General features: G+C 39.4%; 1 protein-coding gene and 1 long non-coding RNA gene across 11 annotated transcripts in view; one reads left to right on the forward strand and one right to left on the reverse strand.

The window, feature by feature from the left end:
* The window catches only part of LOC143033486 (protein FAM135A), a 1,114,982-nt gene that overhangs the window by 978,607 nt on the left and 109,931 nt on the right, over nt 1–26,444 (forward strand). For 9 of the 10 annotated variants that reach the window (XM_076198980.1, XM_076198982.1, XM_076198981.1 and 6 more), the window contains one exon: nt 3,956–4,205. The exons of the other annotated variant lie outside the window; for it this stretch is intronic. In XM_076198980.1, coding sequence (XP_076055095.1) covers nt 3,956–4,205 — 250 coding nt within the window. The remainder of the gene's footprint in view (nt 1–3,955; nt 4,206–26,444) is intronic. 10 annotated transcript variants of the gene reach the window in all.
* LOC143033491 (uncharacterized) overlaps nt 1–26,444 on the reverse strand; it is a 118,508-nt gene that overhangs the window by 23,418 nt on the left and 68,646 nt on the right. The window contains exon 2 of the long non-coding RNA XR_012967182.1: nt 4,499–4,761. This is a non-coding gene — a long non-coding RNA (uncharacterized LOC143033491). The remainder of the gene's footprint in view (nt 1–4,498; nt 4,762–26,444) is intronic.

Genomic DNA, 26,444 nt, shown 5'->3' on the forward strand with positions numbered 1-26,444 from the left:
TCCTCTCCTAATCCTCTCAATCAAGATCCTCCCATAAGCCTTCCCAACTACACTTAACAAGCTAATCCCTCTGAAACTACTACATTCACACTTGTCCCCTTTTCCTTTGTTATGAGGAACTATACAGGCACTCCTCCAGTCCTCCGGCACTCTACCCTCTTTCCAGCAAACATTAAATAACCTCACCAGCCAGTCCACCATCACTGTACCTCCCTTTTTCAGACATTCTGCATAGCATCCATCCAGACCAGGTGCCTTACCTGCTTTCATCATCTTAACAACTGCCTTCACCTCATCCTTCCTTATTTCTCCTCCATTCTCCTCACTCATCACTCTCATTTTCTTCGCATTTCCCACTGCAGCTATCTTTCCCTCCCTATCCTCCTTCATATATAGCAACTCCCTAAAATATTCTGCCCATCTTCCCCTTACTGCTTTCTCTTCCATTATCATCTCTCCATCTGCACCTTTTACCTATTCTTCTCTACTTGATTTGCCTCCTCTTCCTCTCTTAATTTCTTTCCAAAACATCTTTTTATTACTTTCAAAATTTTCTGTCATACTCTTACCCCATTTCACATCTGCTCTCCTCTTTGCCTCCTTTACCTTTAGCTAACACAAATGTATACATATATAATGCAAATAAAATAAAATAATCATCCTGAACAAGATAAAAGACAACAGAACTAGTTTTGCTTATCTTAATAATATGTACAATGTATTTATAGTATTTACAGGACCAAGAAAACTTGTTATTCTTGGTCCATGGCCTCACTATCTGAAATAAAGCCATTGAAGTCACCACAGGCTGCTGCAAGGATTTCTTTGTCATGGACATATCCCCAATTCATAACTGCAGCACCTTTTTCAGTCTTAACATTTTTTCTCAGTGAACCTTTACCACTTTTGCTTGCTGATGCCACACAGTACTTGGCATAATAGTCTACCAGCTTATCTTTTGACTTTCTAATGTCTCACACAGTTTACTTGGCCATACAATACTCCTCATACTCATAACACTAGCTCCTTTCTCTAATTTTCTTATTAATTCCACATTTTGAGCCACAGTTAGGGCAATTAGTTTACTTGGAAAGCATAATTAAGAGTTTTAAGGTATCTATTTGTACTGAAAAATGCACAGATTGTTCACTGATACTGGACAAAACACAGTTTACATGCATCAGCTGGACTTGTTTACAACCGCCTGCCGCCATTTATCAGGCATTTCTGGCAGTACACAAGGTGTGCATTGTTTGAATTTGTTTGTCGGCCATCCAGACTCAAATTATTAGCCAGACACTGTCCAGATAAACCAAAATCTGGATTAATGAGGTCCAGTTAAATGAGGGTCAAGTGTATATAATTATAATAAATGTAGAGTAAATGAGTATTATTTTAGCAAAACACTATGTTGACCTAAAATGCTGTATAAGTAAATGATTCTGTCTTCTTGTTTCTGCTTCATTGGTTCTATGTTTTCATCAACTAGAACTATGTAATGATTGCTCAGACCTGGTACTACTCGTGTTCTTGTAATGAGTGAAATGTTGCTCATGAGGAATAAGTCTAAAGTGTTTAATGTGCATTTTATAGTGCAAGCATGTTTCATGAAGAACTATCACATTCGCAGTCAGCAGTGTTTTAAAACTACTTTTATTGTTAGAAGTATTGCAGATCCCAACCAGAAGGGCATGTGTTCCTCACCTCTGGGGAGCCCAGATGTGGTGGAAACTGTGTTATATATTCTCCCAAGTCATATCAATATCCAGACAAAATGCCACATATCATATGTCCACAGACAAAATCCACGAGCTTGTGGATGTCCTGAAGATGGAACAGGGCAACACTGAGCTAATCATTAGATAGGCAAGAATTGGAGCAGCTCTTTCATCACAGCTCTTTCATCAAGTACTCTGAGAGCAGTACTTGGCTGGAAATTTATCAATAGAGGAATTCTTGGACTTTTGCAACATCTGGTTGCCCACTACTAATCTATTTCACATTGCGTACAATAAACTACACATGACTAATACTCAAATTTATATCACTCCTAAATTTCTATCTAATGGCCTCTAGTGCAATGAATATGTAGAATATATACTGAAATATATATAAATTATGGTAATATATACAAAGTGATAAAATTCAATAACTTATATAGACACTAACAGGGATGTGTGTATTTGGCACACATCTGCTTTGCATGACACCATATTTTCCATGCAAATAAAGGTAGCTAGTAACTGGGTGTTGGTCTATGGAGGACTTCCTTAGTGCTGTGGATCACTGTATCAGATTGGAGTGAATATTTGAAATTTCTAATTGTGTATTTGCACTTTCTGATATATGTATATACTGTATGATATAAAAAGTAATTTAATAAAGAAAATGTAGAAAAGTGTGAGCTTTTGTACACATGATACAAAAAGGTAATTTAATAAAGAAAATATAAAAAGTGTGAGCTTTTGTTGTTGTTGTTTTCCATTAAAGGTGTGAGCTTTTTTTTCTTGTGAGCTTATGTCATGTTAACTTTTGTCTTGTGAGCTTATGTCATGGAATTATTATTGTTGCATGACAAATTATCTGAGACCAATACTATCAGCTTTTTTTTTTATAGTTGTTTCATTTCCTTTTGAGTAAATCATTGATGGTCCCTGTACTTTTGTCCATTTTCAATACTTTGCATTGAATTTTTTTTCTCAGTTCACTCCAACAATATATTCTCTAGAACTTTTGGTAACAATTTGTAATCTTCCTTATATTCTATTCTCCTCATGATCTTTGTATCATCTACAAACAGGTTAATGTAGTTTGTCATTCCTCCCATAATATAATTTATATAAATCAAGAACAATACAGATACCAGCATCAACCATGGTCAAATTCTGTTAGGACTTATACTTTACTAATGTACTCATGTATGGAAAAGTTATTTTGCAAAGTGTTATAAAGTCTGGATAATGAGTGCAAGAGAGAAAAGTAATATGGGGGCAGTGGAAATGAAATATTTGAGGACCATGGTTGGTGTTACAAAAGAATGACTAAGTACAGTGTGATAGAGTTCAGGTAAGGATCAATATAGATAGGATTTGTAGAAAGACAGAACAAGCCTGAGGTGGTTTGGTCATGTTATGAGAGTGGCTTTGAATAGATATCCTAAAAGGACTCATGAATCTGTGGTGCTGGGAGTCAGAGCAAGGGGTAGACTAAGTAAAAGGGTGGATGTTGCTTTTAATGTGGTTGAATTGTAGTGCTGCTTGTAACGAGGTACAGTTTTCTCATGGTTAAAACAGGAATGATCAATCACTCAATCCATTGCACCAGGGCTCTCTTTCAGGAGACCCATAGTTCCCAGGTAAATGACCATGGCCTCTAATTGGGTTCATAAATCATTCAGAGAAGAGCTTTTGTATTGTTTGAATAAAGTGAGGGTAGGTCAGTGTAGAATGAGGTTTTCAATGTCTTCTATGTGGTGGTTGCATCTGGGGCAATTGGAGTCTGCAGGAAGGAATAATAGGAATATGTGAAGTGATAATGAAAGAAATACAAGCATTTTTTCCCTCCTATATTTAGCTACCTCACTTTGGTGGAAATGGTAAACAAGTTCAAGAAAGAATTGAGGCCCAAATGCACTGCATGTACAATTATTTTCCATTTAGTAAACTTGTTCACAATACCTTTCTTTTATGTATTACAGCAGTTTGAAGCTGTTACTGATATAGACAGTAATAAAGCCACTATCACAACATATCTTACAACCATTGTTATGATTAGTAGATTGGTTATTACTGTTTATCAGTTGTTTTCACTATTGTAACAGTTTTATTGTTTTATATTTTCATTTCAGAATTTCAGATTTACTTAGCTCTTATTGTATGTGGTGGTTGTACATCACAGTATATTGGTATCTCATTTTGATTTTCAACTAAAGTATGTAATTCTGTCTTGGTTACAGGGTGACACTTTCTCGGATTTTGAGACACTTACAGAACGCCTGGTATCAGAAATATTGTACCACATTGAGGCATATAACTTGAATCCCAAAAGAATATCCTTTGTAGGACATTCTTTGGGAAACATCATCATCAGGGGTGCCGTTTCTCATCCTCAACTCAAACCATTCCTGCCTAAACTACACACTTTCTTGTCTCTATCTGGCCCCCATTTAGGAACTCTTTACAACAACAGTGGCCTTGTCAACATGGGTAAGAAATTAGTTTGGCTAAGTTTGTAGATTAAATAAATTTCTGATGGTTGATTCATGATATTAGTAATCTACTTTATGAAGTGTAAAGTATTAAGTGATCTTTAATTCATTAAAAGGTATCCAATTACCACCTAATTCTTTATTATTTATTTTTACATTGATTTCAGTCATACAAAGGTGCACAGCCCAAAGACTGTATTCATCATCCAATGAAATTATTCTCATTTTAGGTCCTTACCAATGAATAATAATAATAGTAATAATAATAATGATAATAATAATAACTGGTACCTTGAGATTCACTTAGTGGAAAACTTGCAGCTCCACAAAGGCTGGCAACAGTTCCCAGGCCCTTCCATAAATCTCTCTAGGAAGAAACTTTGGACTGTTGTTTGTGTTGCATTAACGTGGGACTGTTCCTCTTTAATGATTGATTTATGGAATTTTTGGCTCGAAGTCCAAGCGCCGAAGCCAGTAGGCCATTCAGTGCTGTTCCTCTTTAACTGACTGAAAGTAGTAGGAGCAGGGTAGCAGTCACTGTTTGTCAGCTCTCCCTGTGTGAAAAGGTGTAAGAAATACACTTCATTGGTCATCAGCTCTCCCTGTGTGAGGTGTAAGAAATAAAGATGAAATCAATAGATCTCTTGGTACCAGTCCAGAGAATAAGTGTCAGCCCCACAGGGTTGCTTCTAATGGAGGTGAGGGGGAGGGTTGACAGATTTTGAAAATGGGCAGTTGCACTATCCATCTTGCAGAACCACCACAAGCAGGCACTTGTCATGGGTCCCTACCTACAAATGCAATACCATAAGATGGGATACTAATGTCAGGATAAATGTGCCATTTATAACAAATATTAGTAGTATGATTTTGTATTGTGAAATGTATTGAAATCAAAGATTTAAGAAATTATGATACAGTAAAAACCCTTTTATCTGAACTTGGATAGCTTGAAAATCCCAGTAGTCTGAGCAGTGCTGGCCTGTGGGAAGCAGAAATAGGGGAGAATCGGATTAACATTCTCAAGGTCCATTATGCTATTTTCTGTGTACATGTTTGCAGTGTTGGTGTTCAGTATCTATTGTACTCAATATTTGGATTGTATAGTGCCTTTTATCACCATAATGAGAACCTCCATGTCTAAATGTACTAAAGGAAAAAAGGATAGAAAAGGAAACATGTATTTACCTAGTTGTATTTTACGGGAAGGGGAGCTATACTCGTGGTGTCCCGTCTTTAGGGTAGGTTGACACCTACACACTTTTTTGTTGCGACGTGTTGCGACGTGGGGTCATGCCACCTCGTAGTGGAAACACCCCAAAATGTGCCAACATGTTGCGACGTGAGTGCAAGGTCTTGCGGCATGGCACGAGGTTGTGTTGCGATGTCTTGCACAGTGCCGCGACATGGACGCGGTGTTTCCTTGTGAGGTGTCACGGGATGAGGCGAGGTGTTTACGCACCCTTGCGACGTAATTATGCAGTGCTGCGAGGTACCTGCGTAGTGTCACGAAGTGTCACATAAAAAGTGCCCAAGCTACCTGGGGTATATATAGTGCTCGAAGCCTGGGGAAGTCACTCACTACTGCTGACCACCATAAAGGATGGATCAAGAGTACCACACAAGACGGGAGGCAGACAGCATGATTGCCAGTATTCTTTTGGTAACTGCTGCCTATATCATCGAGAAGTATTGGACAAGAAGGTCCGAAGAATGACCAGAGGAACCACCTGTGGCACCGATGGCACAAGCAGAAGCGAGAAGACGAAGAGCTAGAAGAACGACATGGAATGGCTGACGAGGAGATCCATACATGGAGATTATGACCAGCTGCTACAAGAACTACACTGAGAAGACCATAAGGGGTACAAGAACTTTGTCCGGATCGAACCAGGATTGTTTGCAGAGATGGTTGACCGCATTTCTCCAATGCTCACCAAGAAACAGACGAGAATGAGAGATCCTCTAACAGTGGGATTGAAATTGGCTGTCACCCTCCGCTTCCTGACAAGTGGGGACTCCTATACAAGTCTGCAATATAGTTTCCGAGTCTCCAAGAGTGCGATTTGCAGATTTTTGCCTAAAGTGTGCAAAGCCATCATTGACACCTACAAACATGAAGTTCTGAAGTGCCCCAAAACTCCCGAGGAGTGGAAGATGGTCGCTGAAGTATTTGCGAAGAAGTGGAACTACCATAATTGTGGAGGGGCACTTGATGGAAAGCATGTCCCTATAAAGAAGCCCAAGAAAGGAGGATCACTATAATATAACTACAAGAAGTTCCACAGCATCATACTCATGGCCGTCGCAGATGCAAAGTACAAGTTCCTGTATGTCGACGTAGGTGACGAAGGAGGTGCTGGTGATGGAGGAACCTGGATCAAGCGTAACCTTCATCATGCCATCGAGCAGAACCGAGTGGGATTTCCTGAGGACAGCACTCTGCCGAATGATGACACCTCAATCCCCTTCCACATAATAGCAGATGATGCCCTAGCCCTCAAGACAATGCTGATGAAACCCTACTCCCATACATCCCAGGTTCACCATGAGAAAACCTACAGCTATAGGTTGTCTCGCGCTCATCGTGTGGTGGAGAATGCATTCGGTATCCTGCAAATGAGATTGCGATTCTTCGGCACCACCATACAACAGGTACCTAAAGTAGTGAAGCTGCTCACCATGTGTGGATGTGTCTTGCACAATCTCATACTCGACCACTAACCCTTTGCTCCCACCAACGTCAACCGTGAAGATGCTCAGCACAACATGCTACCTGGAGCTTGGAGGGAGGAGCCGAATCTCATGGAACAACTCATGCGTCGAAAGGGATCAAACTACACAAGAGAATCAAAGGCTGCCCGAGATTACCTGGCCTACTACTACGCTTCAGAAGCAGGAGCAGTGCCTTGGCAAGAGAGACTTGTCTATCCCAGAGGATGACCAACACAAGTATAGATGCCTCAAATGTATATAAAATGAAAATGTATATCTCAGCACAAAACCTATTCTTTTCATGAATAAAAATGTCTTAAGTAAAATTTTGATATAATTAAACAGACATAGTGAGAGACAGACAGAGAGACACACAGATTTGAATCTAATTAACTCTATATGCCTTTAATACAAATGTTTGAAATAACCAGTCTGTCTTCCTTCCTTCCCTCAGCCACTTCCGGATCAACCAAATCTCTTCCCCTAGGGAGACTCATCTTCTCCTCCTCCATAATCCTTCCCCCCCATCCCTGAGGGACACTCGAATGGACAGAGCAGGTCAAATGCAGTCAGTTCAGGAGGATGAGATGTCGTAGGAGATTCGGAGGGTTAACTGGTCAATTTTACTTTAAGTTTAGTTTGTATTAGTTACGACTATAGACCCGTCGTACGTCAAGAATTAATATTTACGTATATATGTAAATATGGGCTTATGTGCACGTGTGTGCTCGTTTGTACTCATGTGGACTTTGGTAAGATGCGAGAGACTTCTTCCTCTCGTGCTGTCCTCTTCCTTGCTGGGGCACCACTCTTACTCTCCTTCTTCTCTATTTTCCTGAAATCTGTCCTTTTCTTCTCAAACAACTTCCGCACTTGCAGGAAAGTACAGTTGGTGAAGGTTGCTGCAAGCTCTGTCCACAGGGTCTCCTTCAGTCTGGGGTTGCACCACTGCTTGTCCCGTCTGTTGTAGAGAGGTGGATTCTGCTTCACAAACTCAGCAATCTCAGAAACTTGGGCATCCGTGAAGGGGTAGTCTGGTATGTCCCTCTTGCTGGGCCGATACCTCTTCTTTTATGGTTGCCGTAGTCCACTAAGTCCTCCTACAGGTTCTTCTTCAACAACAGGATCATCAGCAGACTCCACCTCCACCACAATCGGAGAAGGGGGCACCTCCGGTTCCTGGGGCTGGGGCTGCTGAGGCTCCTTAGACTGCTTGGTGGTCTTGCGAGGCATTGTAGAGGTTGTAGTAAAGAGTATTTTGACATGTGCGGGAAGATAAATGATTGATGCTGCCCCTAGCGACCCTTTATATACCACCCACGCACCGGTATCAACCAATCAGCATTCAGTACGCGACTCCCCTCGGACCAGCTCACCAGACATCGTAAGCTGTGCGCAAGGAGGGGTAACATTTTGGGGTAAGACCTTGCAAGAAGTCACACAGTGTCATTCCTGGCGCGAGGTGGCACGAAATGGCACGAACCCGTGCGACATCTTACGAGATGAGTGTACGACATCGCAACACCAATGTTACAAGGTGGCGCAAGGTCGTCACCTCGCACCACTCCGCGACAAAATATAAAACTGTTTTAAAAACCTGGCGACGTCATGCCATTTTACACGTTTCTTGCGAGGTCGTGTCACGAGCTGGCACAATGTGTAGTGCGCTTTCTTGCGAGGTGGCACGACCCCACGTCGCAACACATCACAACAAAAAAGTGTGTAGGTGTCAACCTACCCCTATATCTCATTTTATCTAAACTATTTTTAAATTCATGTATTGTTTTTGCACACACCACTTTCTCATCTAACTTGTTCCAAATGTCTATTACTCTGTGAGGAAAGCTATTCTTTTTCAGATCTCTTCTATAGCTGTCTTTCTTGATTTTCTTTCCATGTCCTCTTGTATTTCTTTCATCCCATTTTATTAGATCCTCTCTATCAATAATTTCTATCCAATTACCACCTGTCTATCTATATACCAAAGGATTTTTCCCCCTTCTATGGGAGGTAGCTTTCTAAGATATGTACCCACTCTCACCCATCCCACTTCTATCCATCACCCATTTGTTTCCCTTTCATCATAGCTCCTCATGGATGAAAGATAATCTATGTCTCCTGACCACTGCCTGGGTCAGAAACAATGTAGCTAGACACAGCACATCTGCATTAGGGCCAGCTGTTTCATTTACTTGACAACCCTCCCTCCTTGTCCACTCATGCAAAAATAGAGAAGAGGAAGAGAAATACCTTAAGCCACATCAGTTTATCATTCATTCACAACCATTCTCCACTCATGCTTTCTCCCTTCTGTGCTCAAACATTCCATATTTACTCAAGACTTTCTTCACCTCATCTATCCATCTCACTCTAGCTCTTCCCTTCAAGTTCACTCCATCCACCTCTGCCTTCTACAATATTTTTGCTATTCTTTTCTCATTCACTCTTTCCATGTGTCAAATCATCCCAATATTCTTTCATCAGCCCTATCTGCCAACTCCCTTTCCAAACCTGCTCTTCTCCTCATCTCATAATTTTTCACTCTATCCATCCTCATAACAACCACCATATTTCTCAAACACATACCATTGGCATTGTACCACTTGATTGGAAAAGAGTAACCATGGTGCCAATTCACAAAGGTGGAAACAAGGAGACACCACTAAATCATAGGTCAGTATCACTAACCAGCACAATAGCAGAATTGTGTGAAAGAATTGTGAAAGATTGATGAACCAAATACCTTGAAGAGATGAACATTCTGACGCACAGTCAGTTTGGCTTTAGATTTGGAAGGTCGTGCAAGTTGAACCTTTTAAGCTTTAACTTGAGGGTGATTGATGCAATGCAAGAGAGAGAGGGGTCGGTGGATGGCATGTACCTGGATCTAGAGAAGGTATTTATTAAAGTACCTCACAGGTTGTAGAAGAGAAGAAGCGAGCATTCACAGATTGGTTACAAAAGAGGACAGGGGAGTCATATGAGACATACAAAGAAAAGAAAAGAGAAGTAAAGCAAAAGGTAAAGGAGGCAAAGAGGAGAGCAGATGTGAAATGGGGTAGGAGTATGACAGAAAATTTTGAAAGTAATAAAAAGATGTTTTGGAAAGAAATTAAGAGAGGAAGAGGAGGCGAATCAAGTAGGGAAGAAAAGGTAAAAGGTACAGATGGAGAGATGATAATGGAAGAGATGGTAGTGAGGGGAAGACGGGCAGAATATTTTAGGGAGTTGCTGAATGTGAAGGAGGATAGGGAAGGAAAGATAGCTGCAGTGGGAAATGCGAAGAAAATGAGAGTGATGAGTGAGGAGAATGGAGGAGAAATAAGGAAGGATGAGGTGAAGGCAGTTGTAAAGATGATGAAAGCAGGTAAGGCACCTGGTCTGGATGGATGCCATGCAGAATGTCTGAAAAAGGGAGGTTCAGTGATGGTGGACTGGTTGGTGAGGTTATTTAATGTTTGCTGGAGAGAGGGTAGAGTACCGGAGGACTGGAGTAGTGCCTGTATAGTTCCTCTTTACAAGGGAAAAGGGGACAAGTGTGAATGTAGTAATTTCAGAGGGATTAGCCTGTTGAGTGTAGTAGGGAAGGCTTATGGGAGGATCTTAATTGAGAGGATTAGGAGAGGAACAGAAGGAGTAATTGGTGAGGAACAGTGTGGATTTAGGACGGGTAGAGGTTGTGTAGATCAGATCTTTGTGGTAAGACAGATATGTGAGAAAGCTATAGGAAAGGGGAAGGATGTTTTTTGGGCTTTTATGGATCTGGAAAAGGCTTATGGTAGGGTAGACAGAAAGGCACTGTGGGAGGTTATGCAGATTTATGGGATAGGAGGAAAGCTTTTGGGAGCTGTCAAGAGTTTTTATGAGAGTAGTAGAGCATGTGTTAGGATTAGAAATGGAGAGAGTGAGTGGTTTGAAGTAAAGGTGGGACTTCGTCAAGGATGCGTTATGTCGCCCTGGCTGTTCAATTTATACATGGATGGGGTGGTGCGAGAGGTGAATGCTAGGGTAGTGAGTCAGGGATTGGAGATGGTTAAAGAAAATGGAGAAAAGTGGGAGGTGAGCCAGCTGTTGTTTGCGGACGACACTGCGCTTGTGGCAGGGTCAGAGGAGGGATTGAGGAAGCTGGTGGCAGAGTTTGGGAGAGTATGTGATAGAAGAAAGCTAAAGATAAATGTGGGTAAAAGTAAGGTGATGAGATGTACAAGGGGTGAAAGTGGCAGTAGACTGGAAGTGAACATTAAGGGAGAGCGACTGGAGGAAGTGGATAGTTTTAGATACTTGGGTGCAAGTTTAGCAGGAAAAGGTGGAGTGAAGGTGGAGGTAGAATGTAGATTGAGAGAAGCGAGTAAATGCCTTGGTGGTTTAAAGAGTGTAATGAGGAATAGACATTTGGGAATGGATGCGAAGAGGAGACTGTATGAAAGGAGTGATTGTGCCAACAGCACTGTATGGGGCAGAAACGTGGAACATAAGAGAAGAAGAGAGAAGGAGTTTGAATGTGTTTGAGATGAGGTGTCTGAGAAGTATGGTGGGGGTTACTAGGCTGGATAGAGTGAGAAATGAGGAGGTGAGGAGGAGAACAGGGGTGAAAAAGGATTTGGGAGATAGGGTTGATGAAAGAATATTAGGATGGTTTGGACACATGGAAAGAATGAGTGAAGAAAGACTAGTAAAAGAGATATGGAAGGCAGATGTGGAGGGAGTGAACATGAGGGGACGTCCTAGGATGAGGTGGATGGATGGGGTGAAGGGGGCTTTGGGGAAGAGGGGAATGTCTGTTGAGGAAGGAAGGGAGAGGATGGAAGACAGAGGTGAGTGGAGAATGGTTGTATATGGATGATGTTGTGACTGCATGAGGAGGAATGGGCGGGGGGGTGGGGGGTGGGGTAGTATGTGTGAGTAAATTTTGACGCAGCCCGAAGGGATTTCTCCCCGTCCTCGCCTTATATGCAAAGGGGGACGGAGAAGGGGGGTCGCCGATTAAATGAAGCGGCCTTGCTGTGGATGTACTGTGTCTTGCGACACTGCTTCTGAACCAGGGCGGTGGGCAGGGTGCAGGGATGACCCGTCATCCAGGAGGTGCTCAGATGAGAGGAAGGGTGGGAGGGGTGTGGAGTGTATTTAGGGATGAAATGGGTGGGAGTGTTTTTATGCCTTTCCCTTTTTGGCTACCTCCCTTGGAAGGGGGAAAAAGCCTTGGTATATGTATGCATGTACCTCACAGTCGACTTATGTGGAAATTAGAGCACACTGGAGGAATGAAAGGCAAACTACTAGAATGGAAGAAAGACTTTTTGAAGGAAAGATACATGAAGACAGTAGTAAATGATAAGATGTCAAGATGGAGAGCATTAACAATTGGAGTTCCACAAGGTTCTGTGCTTGCACCAATAATGATTCTTGTCTATGTTAATGACATGATGGAAAGAACAACAAGCAATGCCAAAATGTTTGCAGATGCAAAAATCAAGAGAATTGTGAAAAATTAAGAAGATGGTAGAAATTTGCAAAAAGTTCTAGACACTATTTTTGCATGGAGCCAAGGATGGAAAATGAAGTTCAATACCAAAAAATGCAAAGTACTGGAAATGGGCAATAGTAGCAAAAGGCTGCAATCCTTAAACTATTCTTTGGGAAGTGAACCTATTACAAAAGCAAAAGAGGAGAAAAACTTGAGAGTGTTGATAAAAGACAACCTGTCACCTGACAGACAGCAGGATTGTGGGAGAAGATTAAGTGGTATTCCACTACATGGATGAAGAGATAATGAAAAAACTCTTTGAAACCCTGATTCATCCAAGACTGGGATATGTATCAGTAGTATGATCTCCACACAGAGTGAAAGATATAAGCAAGATTGGAAAAATACAAAGGGCAGCAACCAAACTGGTTCCCAGCCTGGCAGATAAACCATATGAGAAAGGACTAAAAGTACTGAGAAAGAGGTGATATAATTACAGTATTCAGGTCACTAAAGGGGATAGATTGCATTGAAAGAAGGGCTCTAATTAAAAATGGGAGGGCTTTAAGAGGTAATTGGAGAAAGTTAAGAAAGACCACATGTTTATAGGTTAATAAAAAATATAGTTTCCATATAGATGCATCAATACTTGGAATAACCTAGGAAGTGATACAGCCTAAGCTAAAAAAAATACACAAGTTCTAGTCTAGATATGAGCTTTGGACACCCAGGATATAAATTAAGTTGGAACTGTGCATGAATTTGAGTCTAGGTATGTTAGAAAATTAGAGAATAGGAGATGGGATCCAACGAGCACTGTTCCTTTCCCAAATACTACAATTAGGTAAATACAATTATGTGAATAGTTAAATACATATACAGACGCTCCTCAACTTACGTTTTAGTTACGTTCCGAACGGCCGAACGTAAGTTGAAAATGAACGTAAGTTGTTACTGTACTATACATCCGTAAATTCTATTACCGTATCTTACAAAACACCCCTAAATCATTAATTATACACATAACATTGTAAAATAATAACATTAATTTCAAATAAATTAAATTCAAGCAACATAAATTGAGATGGTGGAGGAGGAGGGGAGGAGGAGGATGAGGATGAGGCAAGGCACTTTCAGTCTGTCGTTTGTGCAATGTAAACAATGGACGCAGCATCATGCGTAAGTATTGTTTGAACTACGGAGAGCGCGCTAAACTAAAAAATTCACTCAAAAAATTTTTTTTTACAATTTTTTTTTACAGTCAGTTCAAACGTAAAATCGAAAAAACGTAAAACGAATGAACGTAAGTAGAGGAGCATCTGTATTTCTCCTTTTTGCTTCCTTTGAATTCCAAATCTCTGCCCCATACACTGTTGTTAGTACAATCACCCCACAATATAATCTCTTTGCATCCATTCCTAGATACAGTATAAGTTCTTTTAACCGGCACGAGTGGGACCAAAGACGTGCCGGAAAAGGGAAATCCTGGTTACGAGAAGGAATATTAAAAAAATACATTTATTGCCTTTATTCATTCAATGGTTTCACTTTTGTTGTTTATTTATTTACCAGTATATTCATATTTATTTATCTTTATTTATTTTCATGAAATCACATATGTCTCTTTGTTTAAAATGTTTGTCTCTCTGCATTAAAAATCAATTTTGAAGACAGTGAAGAGACATCACGTCGTGAGTCCCCATGTAGGTGCACTGCCCCGCAAACTTGATAAATGTTGCCAATCCTATAGCGGCATCCTTCCACATTACTCTTGGCTCTGGGTCATCTTCCTCTTCACTATCAGCCTCTGTTTCCTTACCATGCTTCTCCTCAATCACTGCCTGAATGATTTCGTCGTCAGTTAGTGTGGGGGTGATAGCTTCGTCATTGTCGACCTCCATCCATTCCTGAAGAGCTTCATCAGTGATGCTAAGCTTAGCACTACCACGCATATCCTTCAACTCAGCCATCACAGTGGGCACTGGGCCTGACGGAGCGGCGGGATTTGTGGGAGATGGCGGGAAAGATGTACGCTACCTCTGGCGGCGGCGGGAGTGGCGCGGGAATTTTAAATTTAATTTTTTCGAATTTTTACATTTTTATACAAAATTGTTATTTCCTCGTGAATGATATGCTGGTTATAAGAAGGAGCCAGATACGAGAATAATGGATAAAAGAGCTTTTACTGAAATTGAATATAAGACACCAATAAGTAAAAGTGACCACATATTGGTTGAACTGGAACTGAACGAGGAAAAATACATGAAAAGAAATGAACAATATAGAAAAGAAAGATTGATGTATGAAAAAACAAATTTTGAGAAAATAAGAGAATTCTTTCAAAAAGAAGACTGGGAAATAATATACAAAGAGGAAACAACAGTGGAAGAGAAATGGAATATTTTGACAAAAATTTATAAAGAGTGTCCCAAGACAAAAATTTATAAAGGAGTGTCCCAAGACAAAAGCAAGAATAAAGAATATGTAAAGTGCTGGTACAACAAAAGCTGTAGGGAGTTAAAAACCAAAAGAGAGAAAGCTTGGACAAAATGTAAAAAATGGAAAATATATACTAGTTATAGAAATAGGTTTATTCAACAATATAAAATACAATTTAGACATACATATATACAATTATTACAAAATTAGTAGTTGAAAAGGGAGAGCAAATGAATATGTACAAGTGTGCAGAGAAGAAAAGAGAAAATATGAAAAAGATGTCATAGAAAAATGTAAAGATCAACTAAAACTATTTTACAGATATGTAAACAACAAACTGAAAAACAAACAAGAATTAGATAAACTATGACAAGGAGTTGAATACACAGAGGAAATAGAAATGGCAGAAATTATGAACAAGCATTTTAAATCAGTGTTTACAAGGGAGAACTTACAACTTAGTGATATCGAATGGGAGGAGAAAGTCCCCCCTATGAAAGAAATGGAAATAACAAGGAATGAAATAGTGAAACATTTGAGTAATCTTGATGTCAGAAAATCGCATGGACCAGATGAAATAGCAAACTGGATTTTGAAAGAATGCAGGAATGAACTGGCAGACAGAATACATAGCATAATAAATAGTTCCTTGAAAGAAGGAAAAGTTCCAAAAGATTGGAAAAGAGCAAATATAGTATCTTTATATAAAGGGGGGAAAAGAAGACCCTACAAACTATAGACCAGTCTCTCTAACAAGTACAATAGCAAAAATTTGTGAAAGAATTATCAAAAGTAGATGGGTAAGGTATTTAGAAAAAAACAATGCGCTAAATCCAAGGGAATTTGGATTCAGACAAGGACGATCATGCATCACAAACTTAATGTGTTTCTATTCAAGGCTAATAGATATAATACAAGAAAGAGATGGATGGGCTGATTGTACATTTCTAGACCTAAAAAAGCTTTTGACAAAGTACCACATAAGAAGTTGTTTAAGAAATTAGAAACTGAAGGAGGAATACAGGGCAAACTGCTTAAATGGATGGAAGACTTTTTGCAAGAAAGAAAAATGAGAGTAGTGATAAGAGACAAACATTCTAATTGGGATGAAGTAATAAGTGGTGTTCCACAAGGAACAGTTCTGGCCCCAATAATGTTTGCTATATATCTTAATGACATGGATAAAGGAATTGAAAGGTATATGAGCTTCTTTGCAGATGATGCAAAACTGTTGAAAAAAGTGAACACTGAAGAAGATTGTGAGTTGCTACAGAGTGATCTCAATAAAGTATGGAAGTGGGAGATGGAATTCAATACTAAGAAGTGTAGTATAATGGAATTTGGAAAAAGCAAAAAAAGAATAGTAGGATCATATAAACTGGGAGAAGAAGGTATAAAGAAGTAGAAAATGAAAAGGACCTAGGAGTCATTATTATGAGTAATATGTCACCTGAAAAACATATAAACAAGATTTTTGGGGAAACGTATAATTTAATAATTTAATAAATGGTGAAGAAAATACTAATCACTTTGATAAGACCAAGATTGGAATATGCAGCTACAATTTGGTCACCAAGTACAAAAAAAATGTATAACAAAACTTGAAGGAATACAAAGAGCAATTGCAAAATTGGCACCAACACTCTCAAAACTATCATATGAAGAGAGACTAGCAAAACTTGAGCTACAGACATTAGAGTAAAGAAGAGAGAGAGGAGATTTGATAACTATAGAATCATGAAAGGCTTAGAGACTATTGATAGAGAGGACCTAATAAAATAGGATGATAAATATACAAGAGGACATGGAAAGAAAATCAAGGACAGTTATAGAAGAGATCTGAAAAAGAACAGCTTTCCCCACAGAGTAATAGACATTTGGAACAAGCTAGATGAGAAAGTGGTGTGTGGAAAAACAATACATGAATTTAAAAACAGTTTAGATAAAATGAGATATGAAGACGGGACACCATGAGCATAGCTCCACATCCTGTAAAATACAACTAGGTAAATACATATTTTTCATGACACTTTTCATTTCCCTGAAGCATTTATTTACTTTCCCTCCTCTATAATTTACCTCCGCTCCTACTTCTTCATTCCCTGCAACATGTGACCTGTGACATGTATTTAAAAATATCCACTTCCTCTAACTTTTTTCCTTCATCTCAACCTTGCTTTTACCCAGATTTACTTTCAATATCCTGTTATCACATTATTTCCCAAACTCTGCCACAAACTACCTTAAACCCTCCATTGACCCAGCATAAGCTTAATGTCATCAGCAAACAACAACTGGTTCACCTTCCACTTCCCTCCACTCTAACCATCTCCAATTCTCTGCCCATTTCCCTACTATTCTACATATTAAACAGCCATGGTGATATAACACCCCTGGTGCAGCCCCACCTTCACCTCCAACCACTTGCTTTCACTTTTTCCAACCCTAATACAAGCTCGTGTAAAAGCTTTTGAATGCCTTAACAGTTTTACCCCTATCCCGTATATCTGCAGTATCTCCCACAGTGCCTATATGTGTACCCCATCTTAAGCCTTCTCTAAATACATAAAGGCCCAAAAAAACATCCTCACATTTTGCCCGAAACTTCTCACAAATCTGCCTTACCACAAAAATTTTATTCACATACTACCTTTCCTAAACCCACACTGCTCTTCACCAGTTATGTTCCTCTCCTAATCCTCTCAATAAACATTATCCCATATGCCTTTCTAACCATGGTCAAAGCTGATCCCTCTAAAACTACAACATTTTTGTTCCCTTTCCCTTTGTAAAAAGGAATTATACAAGCACTTCTCCAGTCCTCATGATTAGTGATGAAAACAAAACAAAACAAAAATTTAATTGCAAGTTTATTATTATTATTATTATTTTTTTACACATCCAAATATCAAGTATATGAAAACAGGTGTAAGTACTTGATTCATCCCTCCACATATGCGTATCTACCTTATCCAAAGAGACATCAGACACATTATAAAAATAAACACGTAATTGACCTTTTTAGTCAGGACTCAGATGCTGCAACAAGTGTAGATACTGTACATGGGCCAATATGGCTACCTTACAAAATTTACTCTTAGTATAATCTTCAAAGATTAAACACTCCAAATTTCCTTGTCATGAATGGTTAAACATACACATAAAATGGGATATACAATAAGGTATGCACAAATTAATCATGGTCTATGGGCCTGGAAAATGAATAAATAAATAAAAAACGAAAATATCAATATTTTTAGGGTAATTTTTTTATATATATAAACATGTTTTTATAAAAAAAGAAAAAAAAAATTTTTTTTAGTTGTATCTATACTCTTGATACACACTCCTCTCAAGGTGTACATTAAACAACCTCACCAGCCAGTCCACTATAACTGTTTCTCCCTTTCTTTACACTCCATGTGACATTTAACCCAAATGCACTGAAATGGAAGAGGCAGAACTGGGAGAAGGGATGGCCCAAATAATGAATATTAAGACAAAAGAGGGTGGAACAAAAGACACAGCAGTAGTATACACCCCTCCCCCCAAGACAAAGATGTGGAAAAAGGTAGATTTCATAGAATTAATCAAGAGTGCAGTTGAGCAGTTAGAAGGGTTTATAGAGAAAAAGGGAAATATTACTCTTATGGGTAACTTCAACTGTGACAAGGTAATTTGGGAAGAATAGGAGTCAGAAGTTAAGGAAAAATCATGGGGCAACATATTACTAAACATAGCAATGAACAATATTATTACCAAGTGGGTGAAAGAACCAATGTGAAATCAAGGTTATGATAACCTACAAGACTGGACTTGATTTTAACAAAAGAACCTGAGGTGGTGGATTATCTTCAAAAAGCTATACAGGTACTCCTCGTTTAACAACAACAATTGGGACCAGCGCGCCGTCGTTAACCGAATTGGTCGTTAAGCAAAAGTGTATACATATACGTACATGTACTGTATGTACAATGTCCAACAATACATGTATCTTTATTTTTGTGTATTTTCCCTCTTTTATACAGTACATTAAAGCTTTATTCACTGTTTATTTACGGTGGTTAGGTTCCTAAAATTACCGTATATGACGAAATCCGCGTATGCTGACATTCCATATTGAATACCGGGGTATTTTTTTAGTTTCGACCATGGGCGCAATATAGCAATAGAAAATTAATTATTAATTTTGTAAATTAAAATGTATCAACGTAATATGCAATTTTGTGGGCGGAAATGAAAGTAAAAAATACCTTGCTACAAGAAAATATGCTAATGAACGAAGTCGGTAGCATAGGCTCGGGACGCCATCTTGTCGTCTGCCAACGTCTCTCACGATGACGACAACGAGGACGAGCCGGATGACATTTAATTTGCAGGTAATGATTTATTAAACACAGGTTAGGTTAGTTTAGTTTAGGTTAGATGAATTAATTTATCATCCTTTCATTTCTTCGACATCGGCATCTATCATAACAAACATGGTGTACCATTCGTCCGACATGACTTCGTTACTTACGAAATCTGTTTTAGCATTTTCTTTTTCATTTCCGCTCACAAAATTGTATATTACATTGATACATTATAATTTACAAACTTAATAATTAATTTTCTATTGTTATATTGCGCCCATGGTAAAAACTAGAAATTTACCACTACCGGTATACACTGTGCTCCAGGTAGTTTTTGCAGCTTGCAGGATGGTAATGTAGACCTAAGTTTCAGAACACTTTACCTCACAGGTAATATACACCGTACAAGTTCATTTATAACATCATACAAATTTGCCTTAGCCAACTTAATTATCGTACACGACGTCGTAACTTCGGGAGATTTACGTTAAACGACGTCATAAAGCCAGTCGTTACTCCGAGTTGTCGTTAACCGAGTAGGTTGTTAAACTAGGAGTACCTGTAGAACATAATAGAAAATTGCATACCTATAATGACAACGAAAGAAGTACAAAAAATATATATAAAGTAAGATAAAGAACGGTTTAACCAAAGATGTACACTGGCAAGACATGAAAGAGATATGGCATGGGAGAGGTGGCAAAATAGATAAAAGACAATTAAAAAAAAATGAATATACAAGAATGTAAAGAGAAGAAAAGAACTTGGGGAAGGATGTAATTAACAAATGCAAAGAGCAACCCAAGCTGTTTTACAGATTTGTAAATGGTAAGCAGAAGCATAAAGTAGGAATATCCAAATTGAAAGTTGAAGGTAGAAAACTACATACCAAAAATGACAAGGAAAGAAGTAAAATAATAATAATAGTACAGAAGAACCCTGAAACTATGGACACAGAGGCAACAGATTTCAGTAACTATGGACAAATCCTTGAGAATAAAGATTTCAACTGGAATATGAAAATTCCCACAGAAATGTGGCAACACCAGACTGAGGAGTGGCAACACCAGATGCTTTGGTGCTGTACTAACAAAATTACCTTGTATTTTAATTTTATTCATTTATTTATTTTATTATTATTTTATTTAAGATTAAAATGTGCTCATATAAGATGATGTATTAGCCTTAGTCTTACTCTTATTACTCATCATTCAAGGTAGGTCATCCTCAGACTTCTGTATGTATTCCTTAACAAACTAAAACAAACATGTCACCTCAAAGCTTGCGTCAAGCTATGAGTTGTCGGTAGCATATCACATCTTGAATCTCGATATTGACGTGGTCATATGCTTTAAAACTTACAAATATGATAAAATATAGTATGAATAATTAATTTATACCAATATCAACTAAAAACAATGAATATCATTGGAATTGATGGTAGTTGTTGGAAAACAGTACAAATATTTACTTATATACGTTGAGCTCAACACAATTTACAGACCAACAGATTTAATGGACCAGGATGGGAGAGCTGGCTTTTCAATCAGTACTCGACAGGGATGAAGAGTCCAAGAGAACTTATAGAAAATGTGAACTTTATGAATAATATAGCAGTGAAAATGGAAGATACTTAAATTGTTAGAAAAATGGAAATAAAGAGGGCCTCATGATCATATGAAATATCGAATATGGATACTGAAAGAATACAAGGAGCTGTAACCAACCCCCCTGGGGTTACAAATCACAATGTTCAGTTTCTTCGTAGAATGTAACCCCCCCCCCTGGGGTTACAAATCACAATGTTTACACAGTTCGCGCACAGTTCTATACACTATCATACACAGGGCACGTCAGACACCGACCGCCTCTGGAGCTCTCCACTCCGTTTTTGTGGGGCGGAAGTGCCGTGTCTGTAGAATTCTGAGGTGCTCTTTAGTCACCTTGAAAACAATTTTAATAGGAAAATCCGGCCCTTTACATGGTTGTTGTTAGTTCATAAATTGTTTCTTATATCCCTTTTTATAATGTATAATATATCCAGGGGGCAAGGGTTGATTACTACTGTGTTGTCGTGTGTTATTCGGAATTGGCGATTGACCGCATTTATGTGTGCGTTCGTATGTCTGTGTGTGTATCTTGGTTCCGAGTGCTCGATAACTGCTAGGTCAGCTTTCCTGCGATAAGTGCTGGGTCAGCTTGTCAGGGCGGATGTGTCTGGTGACAGAATGTCTGGGTGATGATTGTGACACCGCTCACATGATTTGTGGGAATGGTGATGTGGTTATAGTGATGTATACAGAGCAATTGGTGAACAAAGTGCACAACCTAACAACTTCACTACATATATACATATACCAAAGGCTTTTTTCCCCCTTATAAGGGAGGTAGCCAAAAAACAAAGGCAGAAAAAAACCACTCCCACCCATTCCATCCCTAATACACTCCCCTCCACCCTCTTCCCTCACTCTTATCTTGGGACCTCCTGGATGATGGGTTATCTCTGCATCTTGTCCAACCCTGGGTCTGAAGCAATATTGCAAGACAGCACATCCACAGCAAGGCAGCTTCATTAAATTGGTGCCCCCCCCCCCCAACTCTCCATTCCCTCATGCAGAAAAGGAGAAGATGGGGAGAAATCCCTTCGGGCTGCGTCATATTTTTCTCACATATACAACCTCACCCCCATTCCCCACCCATTCCACCTCATGCATCACAACATCATCTATATACAACCATTCTCCATTCACCCCTGTCTTCTGTCCTCTCCTGTCCTTCCTCAACAGACATTCCCCTCTTCCCCAAAGCCCCTTTTACCCCATCTAGCCATCTCATCCTAGGTCACCCCCTCATGTTCACTCCCTCCACATCTGCCTTCCACACCTCTTTTACTAGTCTTTCTTCACCATTCATTCCATGTGTCCAAACCATTCCAATACTCTTTCATCCACCCTATCTCCCAACTCCCTTTCCAACCCCATTCTCCTCCTCACCTCCTCATTTCTCACTCTATCCAACCTAGTAATCCCTATCATACTTCTCAGACACCTCATCTCAAACACATTTAAACTCTTTCTCTCTTCCTCTCTTGTGTTCCATGTTTCTGCCACATACAGTGCTGTCAGCACAATCACTCCTTCATACAATCTCCTCTTAGCATCCATTCGCAAATGTCTATTTCTCATTACACGTTTTAATCCACCAAGGCATTTACTCACTTCTCTCAATCTACATTCTAGATTGAACAGCCAGGGTGACATAACACATCTCTGATGAAGTCCCACCTTTACCTCAAACCATTCTCTCTCTCCATTTCTAATCCTGACACACACTTTACTACTCTTGTAAAAACTTTTGACAGCTCCCAAAAGCTTTCCTCCTATCCTATATATCTGCAAAACCTCCCACAGTGCCTTCCTATCTACCCCGTCATAAGCCTTGTCCAGATCCATAAAAACCCAAAAAACATCCTTACCTCTTCCTATAGCTTTGTCACATATCTGTCTTACCACAAAAATCTGATCTATGCAACCTCTACCTGTCCTAAACCCACACTGTTCCTCACTAGAAGAGGTAAAGGTAATATGGGACTGGAAATCAGCAAATGTGATACCAATTTACAAAGGAGGTAACAGGGAGGTACCACTTACATTGTAGATCAGTGTCCTTGACTAGTACTATAGAAAAAATGTGAGAAAATTATAAAAGATAGATGGATGCAACACCTTGAAAACCAGAGGCCATTAATAAACAAACCTGCTGAGTTTTTACCCAAGTAAGATGGTTTGGACATATGGAAAGAATGAGTGAAGAAAGATTAGTAAAAGAGAAGTGGAAGGCAGAGGTGGGGGGAGTGAACATAGGGGGTGACCAAGGATGAGATGGATGGGGTAAAAGGGGCATTGGGAAAGAGGGGAATGTCTGTTGAGGAAGGAAGGGAGATGACAGAAGATAGGGGTGAGTGGAGAATGGTTGTGTATGGATGATGATGTGATGCATGGAGGGGAGTGGGTGGGGATGGGGGTTGAGGCGGTATGTGTGAATGATATCTTGACACAGCCCAAAGGGAATTTCTCCCCATCTTCTCTTTTTCTGCATGAGGGGATGGAGAGGGGGAGTTGCTGATTAAATGAAGCAGCCTTGCTGTGGAAGTGCTGTGTCTTGCTATATTGCTTCTGACTCTGGGTAGTGGGCAAGAAGCAGGGATGACCCATTATCCAGGAGGAGCTAAGAATAGAGGGAGGGAGGGATGGTGAATGGGAGTGGAGTATGTGGGGATGAAATGAATGGGAGTGGATTTATGCCTTTGACTTTGGCTATTTCCCTTGTAATGGGGAAAAAGTTCTTGGTATATAATCATAACAAAGGACATATCCCCTGATAAAGAGATAAACAAAATTGTTGGAGAAACCTTCAACTTGCTGAGATCAATAAAACTGACACTTACTTACTTGGACAAAGAAATGGTGAAGAAAATACTAGTCACACTGATAAGACCAAGACTGGAGTACACAGTGACACTATGGTCACCCAGTACCAAAAACAATATAAGGAAAATTGAAAGAATCCAAAGATGGCCCCAACACTTTCAGAACTGGGATACGAAGAGAGATTGTCAAAACTAGAGTTATCAACCCTGGAATAAAGAAGAGACTTGTTGATTGCCTATAGAATCATGAGAGGTATGGAAGTCCTTGATAGACTTACTAAAATGGGATGCGAGAAATACAAGAGAACGTGGAAAGAAACTCAAAAAGGACAGTTATAGAAAAGATCTAAAAAAGAACAGCTTTCCCCACAGAGTGGTGGATGTATGGAACAAACTGGACAAAATGATAGTGTGTGCAAAAACCATACATGGATTTAAGAACAATTTACATACTGCGAGATACAGAGACGGGACACCACAAGCATAGCTCCCTTTCCCGTAAGATACAACCAGGTAAATGCACACACACACAGTGAAGGATATAAGCAAGATTGAGAGAATACATAGGGCAGTGACCAAACTGGTCCCCAGCCTGGCAGATAAACCAGATGAGGAAAGACTAAAAGCACTAGTTGGATCTGCCAACTATGAAAGATCAGAGAAAGAGGTGATATGATTACAGTATTCAGATCACTCAGGTGGACAGAGTGCATTGACAGAAGAGATCTGATTAAAGATGGAAGGGCTTTAAGAGGTCATGGGAGTAAATTAAAAAAGACCACATGTCTAAAGGATGTGACAAAATACAGTTTTTCACATAGATCCATGAATACTTGGAATAGCTTATGAAGTGATATAACCCAAGCTCAAACAATACATGAGTTCAGATCTAATTATGATAATTGGAATTCAAGGATATACATTAAGTTCGAACTGAACTAGAATTTAAGACTAGGCATGATATAAAAAAAAAAAGGGGGGTATAAGAGATAGGACCCAACAAGTGTTGCTCCTTTCCTGTATACAGGCACTCCTCAACTTACGTTTTAGTTACGTTATGAACGGCCGAACGTAATGTGAAAATGAATGTAAGTTGTTACCGTACGTTCCAGTAATGTATGACCGTTCATACTGTACTATACATCCATAAATTCTATTACCGTATCTTATAAAACACCCCTAAATCATTAATTATAATCATAACATTGTAAAATAATAACATTAATTTCAAATAAATTAAATTCAAGCAACATAGAGTGAGATGGTGGAGGAGAAGGAGGAGGAGGAGGCAAGGCACGTTCAGTCTGTCGTTTGTGCCATGTAAACAATGGATGCAGCATCATGCATAAGTATCGTTTGAACTTCTCGTACTATGGAGAGTGCGCTAAACTCAAAAATTCACTCAAAAGTTTTTTTTTTACAATTTTTTTTTTACAGTCAGTTCAAACATAAAATAAAAAAAATGTAAAACGAATTAACGTAAGTAGAGGAGCATCTGTACTACAATTAGTAATGGTTGCATGGATCAGATTTTTGTGGCAAGGCAGATATGGGAGAAAGTTTGAGGAAAAGGTAACAATGTTTTTTTTTCTTTGGGGGGGGTGCTTTATGGATTTGGAAAAGGCTTATGACAGGGTAGACAAGAAGGCACTGTGGGAGGTATTGCAGATATATGGGATAGGAGGAAAGCTTTTAAGAGCAGTCAAGAGTTTGTATGAGAATAGTAGAGCCTGTGTTAGAAATATAGAGACTGAGTGGTTTGAGGTAAAGGTGGGACTTCACCAGGAACATGTCATGTCACCATGGATGTCCAATTTATACATGGATGGGGTGGTGTGAAAGGTAAATGCAAGGGTAATGGGCCAGGGATCAAAGATGGTTAAAGAAAATGGAGAAAATGGGAGATGCGCCAGTTGTTGTTTGCTGACAAATCTGTGCTTGTAGTAGGATCAGAGGAGGGATTAAGGAAGTTTGTGACAGAGTTTTGGGGAGGTGTGCAAAAGAAGGAAGTTGAAGATAAATGTGTGTAAAAGTAAGGTGATGAGATGTACAAGAGGAGAATGTGGCAGTAAATTGGAAGTGAGTTTTAAGGGAGACTGGAGGTTGTGGATAGCTGTAGATACTTGGGTGCGAATGTGGTGGGAGTGGAGGTGGAGGTAGAATGTAGATTGAGAGAAGCAAGTAAATGACTTGGGGGGGATTAAAAGGTGTAATGAGAAATAGACATTTAGGAATGGATGCTTACACCACTGTATGGGGCAGAAACATGGAACATAAGAGAGAAAGAGAGGAGGAGTTTGAATATATTTACCTAGTCGTATCTCATGGGAAGGAGGGCTATTTACCTAGTTGTATTGTGCGGGAAGGGGAGCTATGCTCGTGGTGCCCCGCCTTTGTATCTCACAGTGTCTAGTTTGCTTTTAAACTCATGAATGGTTTTTGCACATACTATTTCATTATCCAGTTTGTTCCAAGTGTCCAAAACTCTATGTGGAAAACTGTTTGTTTTTTTTCAGTTCTCTTCTATAGCCGTTTTTTTATTTTCTTTCCATGTCCTCTTGTGTTCCTCTTGTCCCAGTTAAGTAAGTCCTCTCTATCAAGTATCTCTGTGCCTTTCATGATTCTGTAGAGGGTCAGTAGGTCACCTCTCTCTCTTCTTTGCTCCAGTGTCGGTAACTCCAGTTTAGCCAATCTCTCCTCGTATGATAGGTTTGCAAGTGCAGGTGCCATTTTTGTAGCTGCTCTTTGGATTCTTTCTATTTTCTTTATATTCTTTTTGGTACTGGGGTACCACAATGTCGCCGCATACTCTAGTCTAGGCCTTATCAATGTAACCGA

The sequence above is a fragment of the Oratosquilla oratoria genome, chromosome 15 (assembly GCF_046742065.1).
Source record: "Oratosquilla oratoria isolate Oo_2021 chromosome 15, ASM4674206v1, whole genome shotgun sequence".
Taxonomy (NCBI): domain Eukaryota; kingdom Metazoa; phylum Arthropoda; class Malacostraca; order Stomatopoda; family Squillidae; genus Oratosquilla; species Oratosquilla oratoria.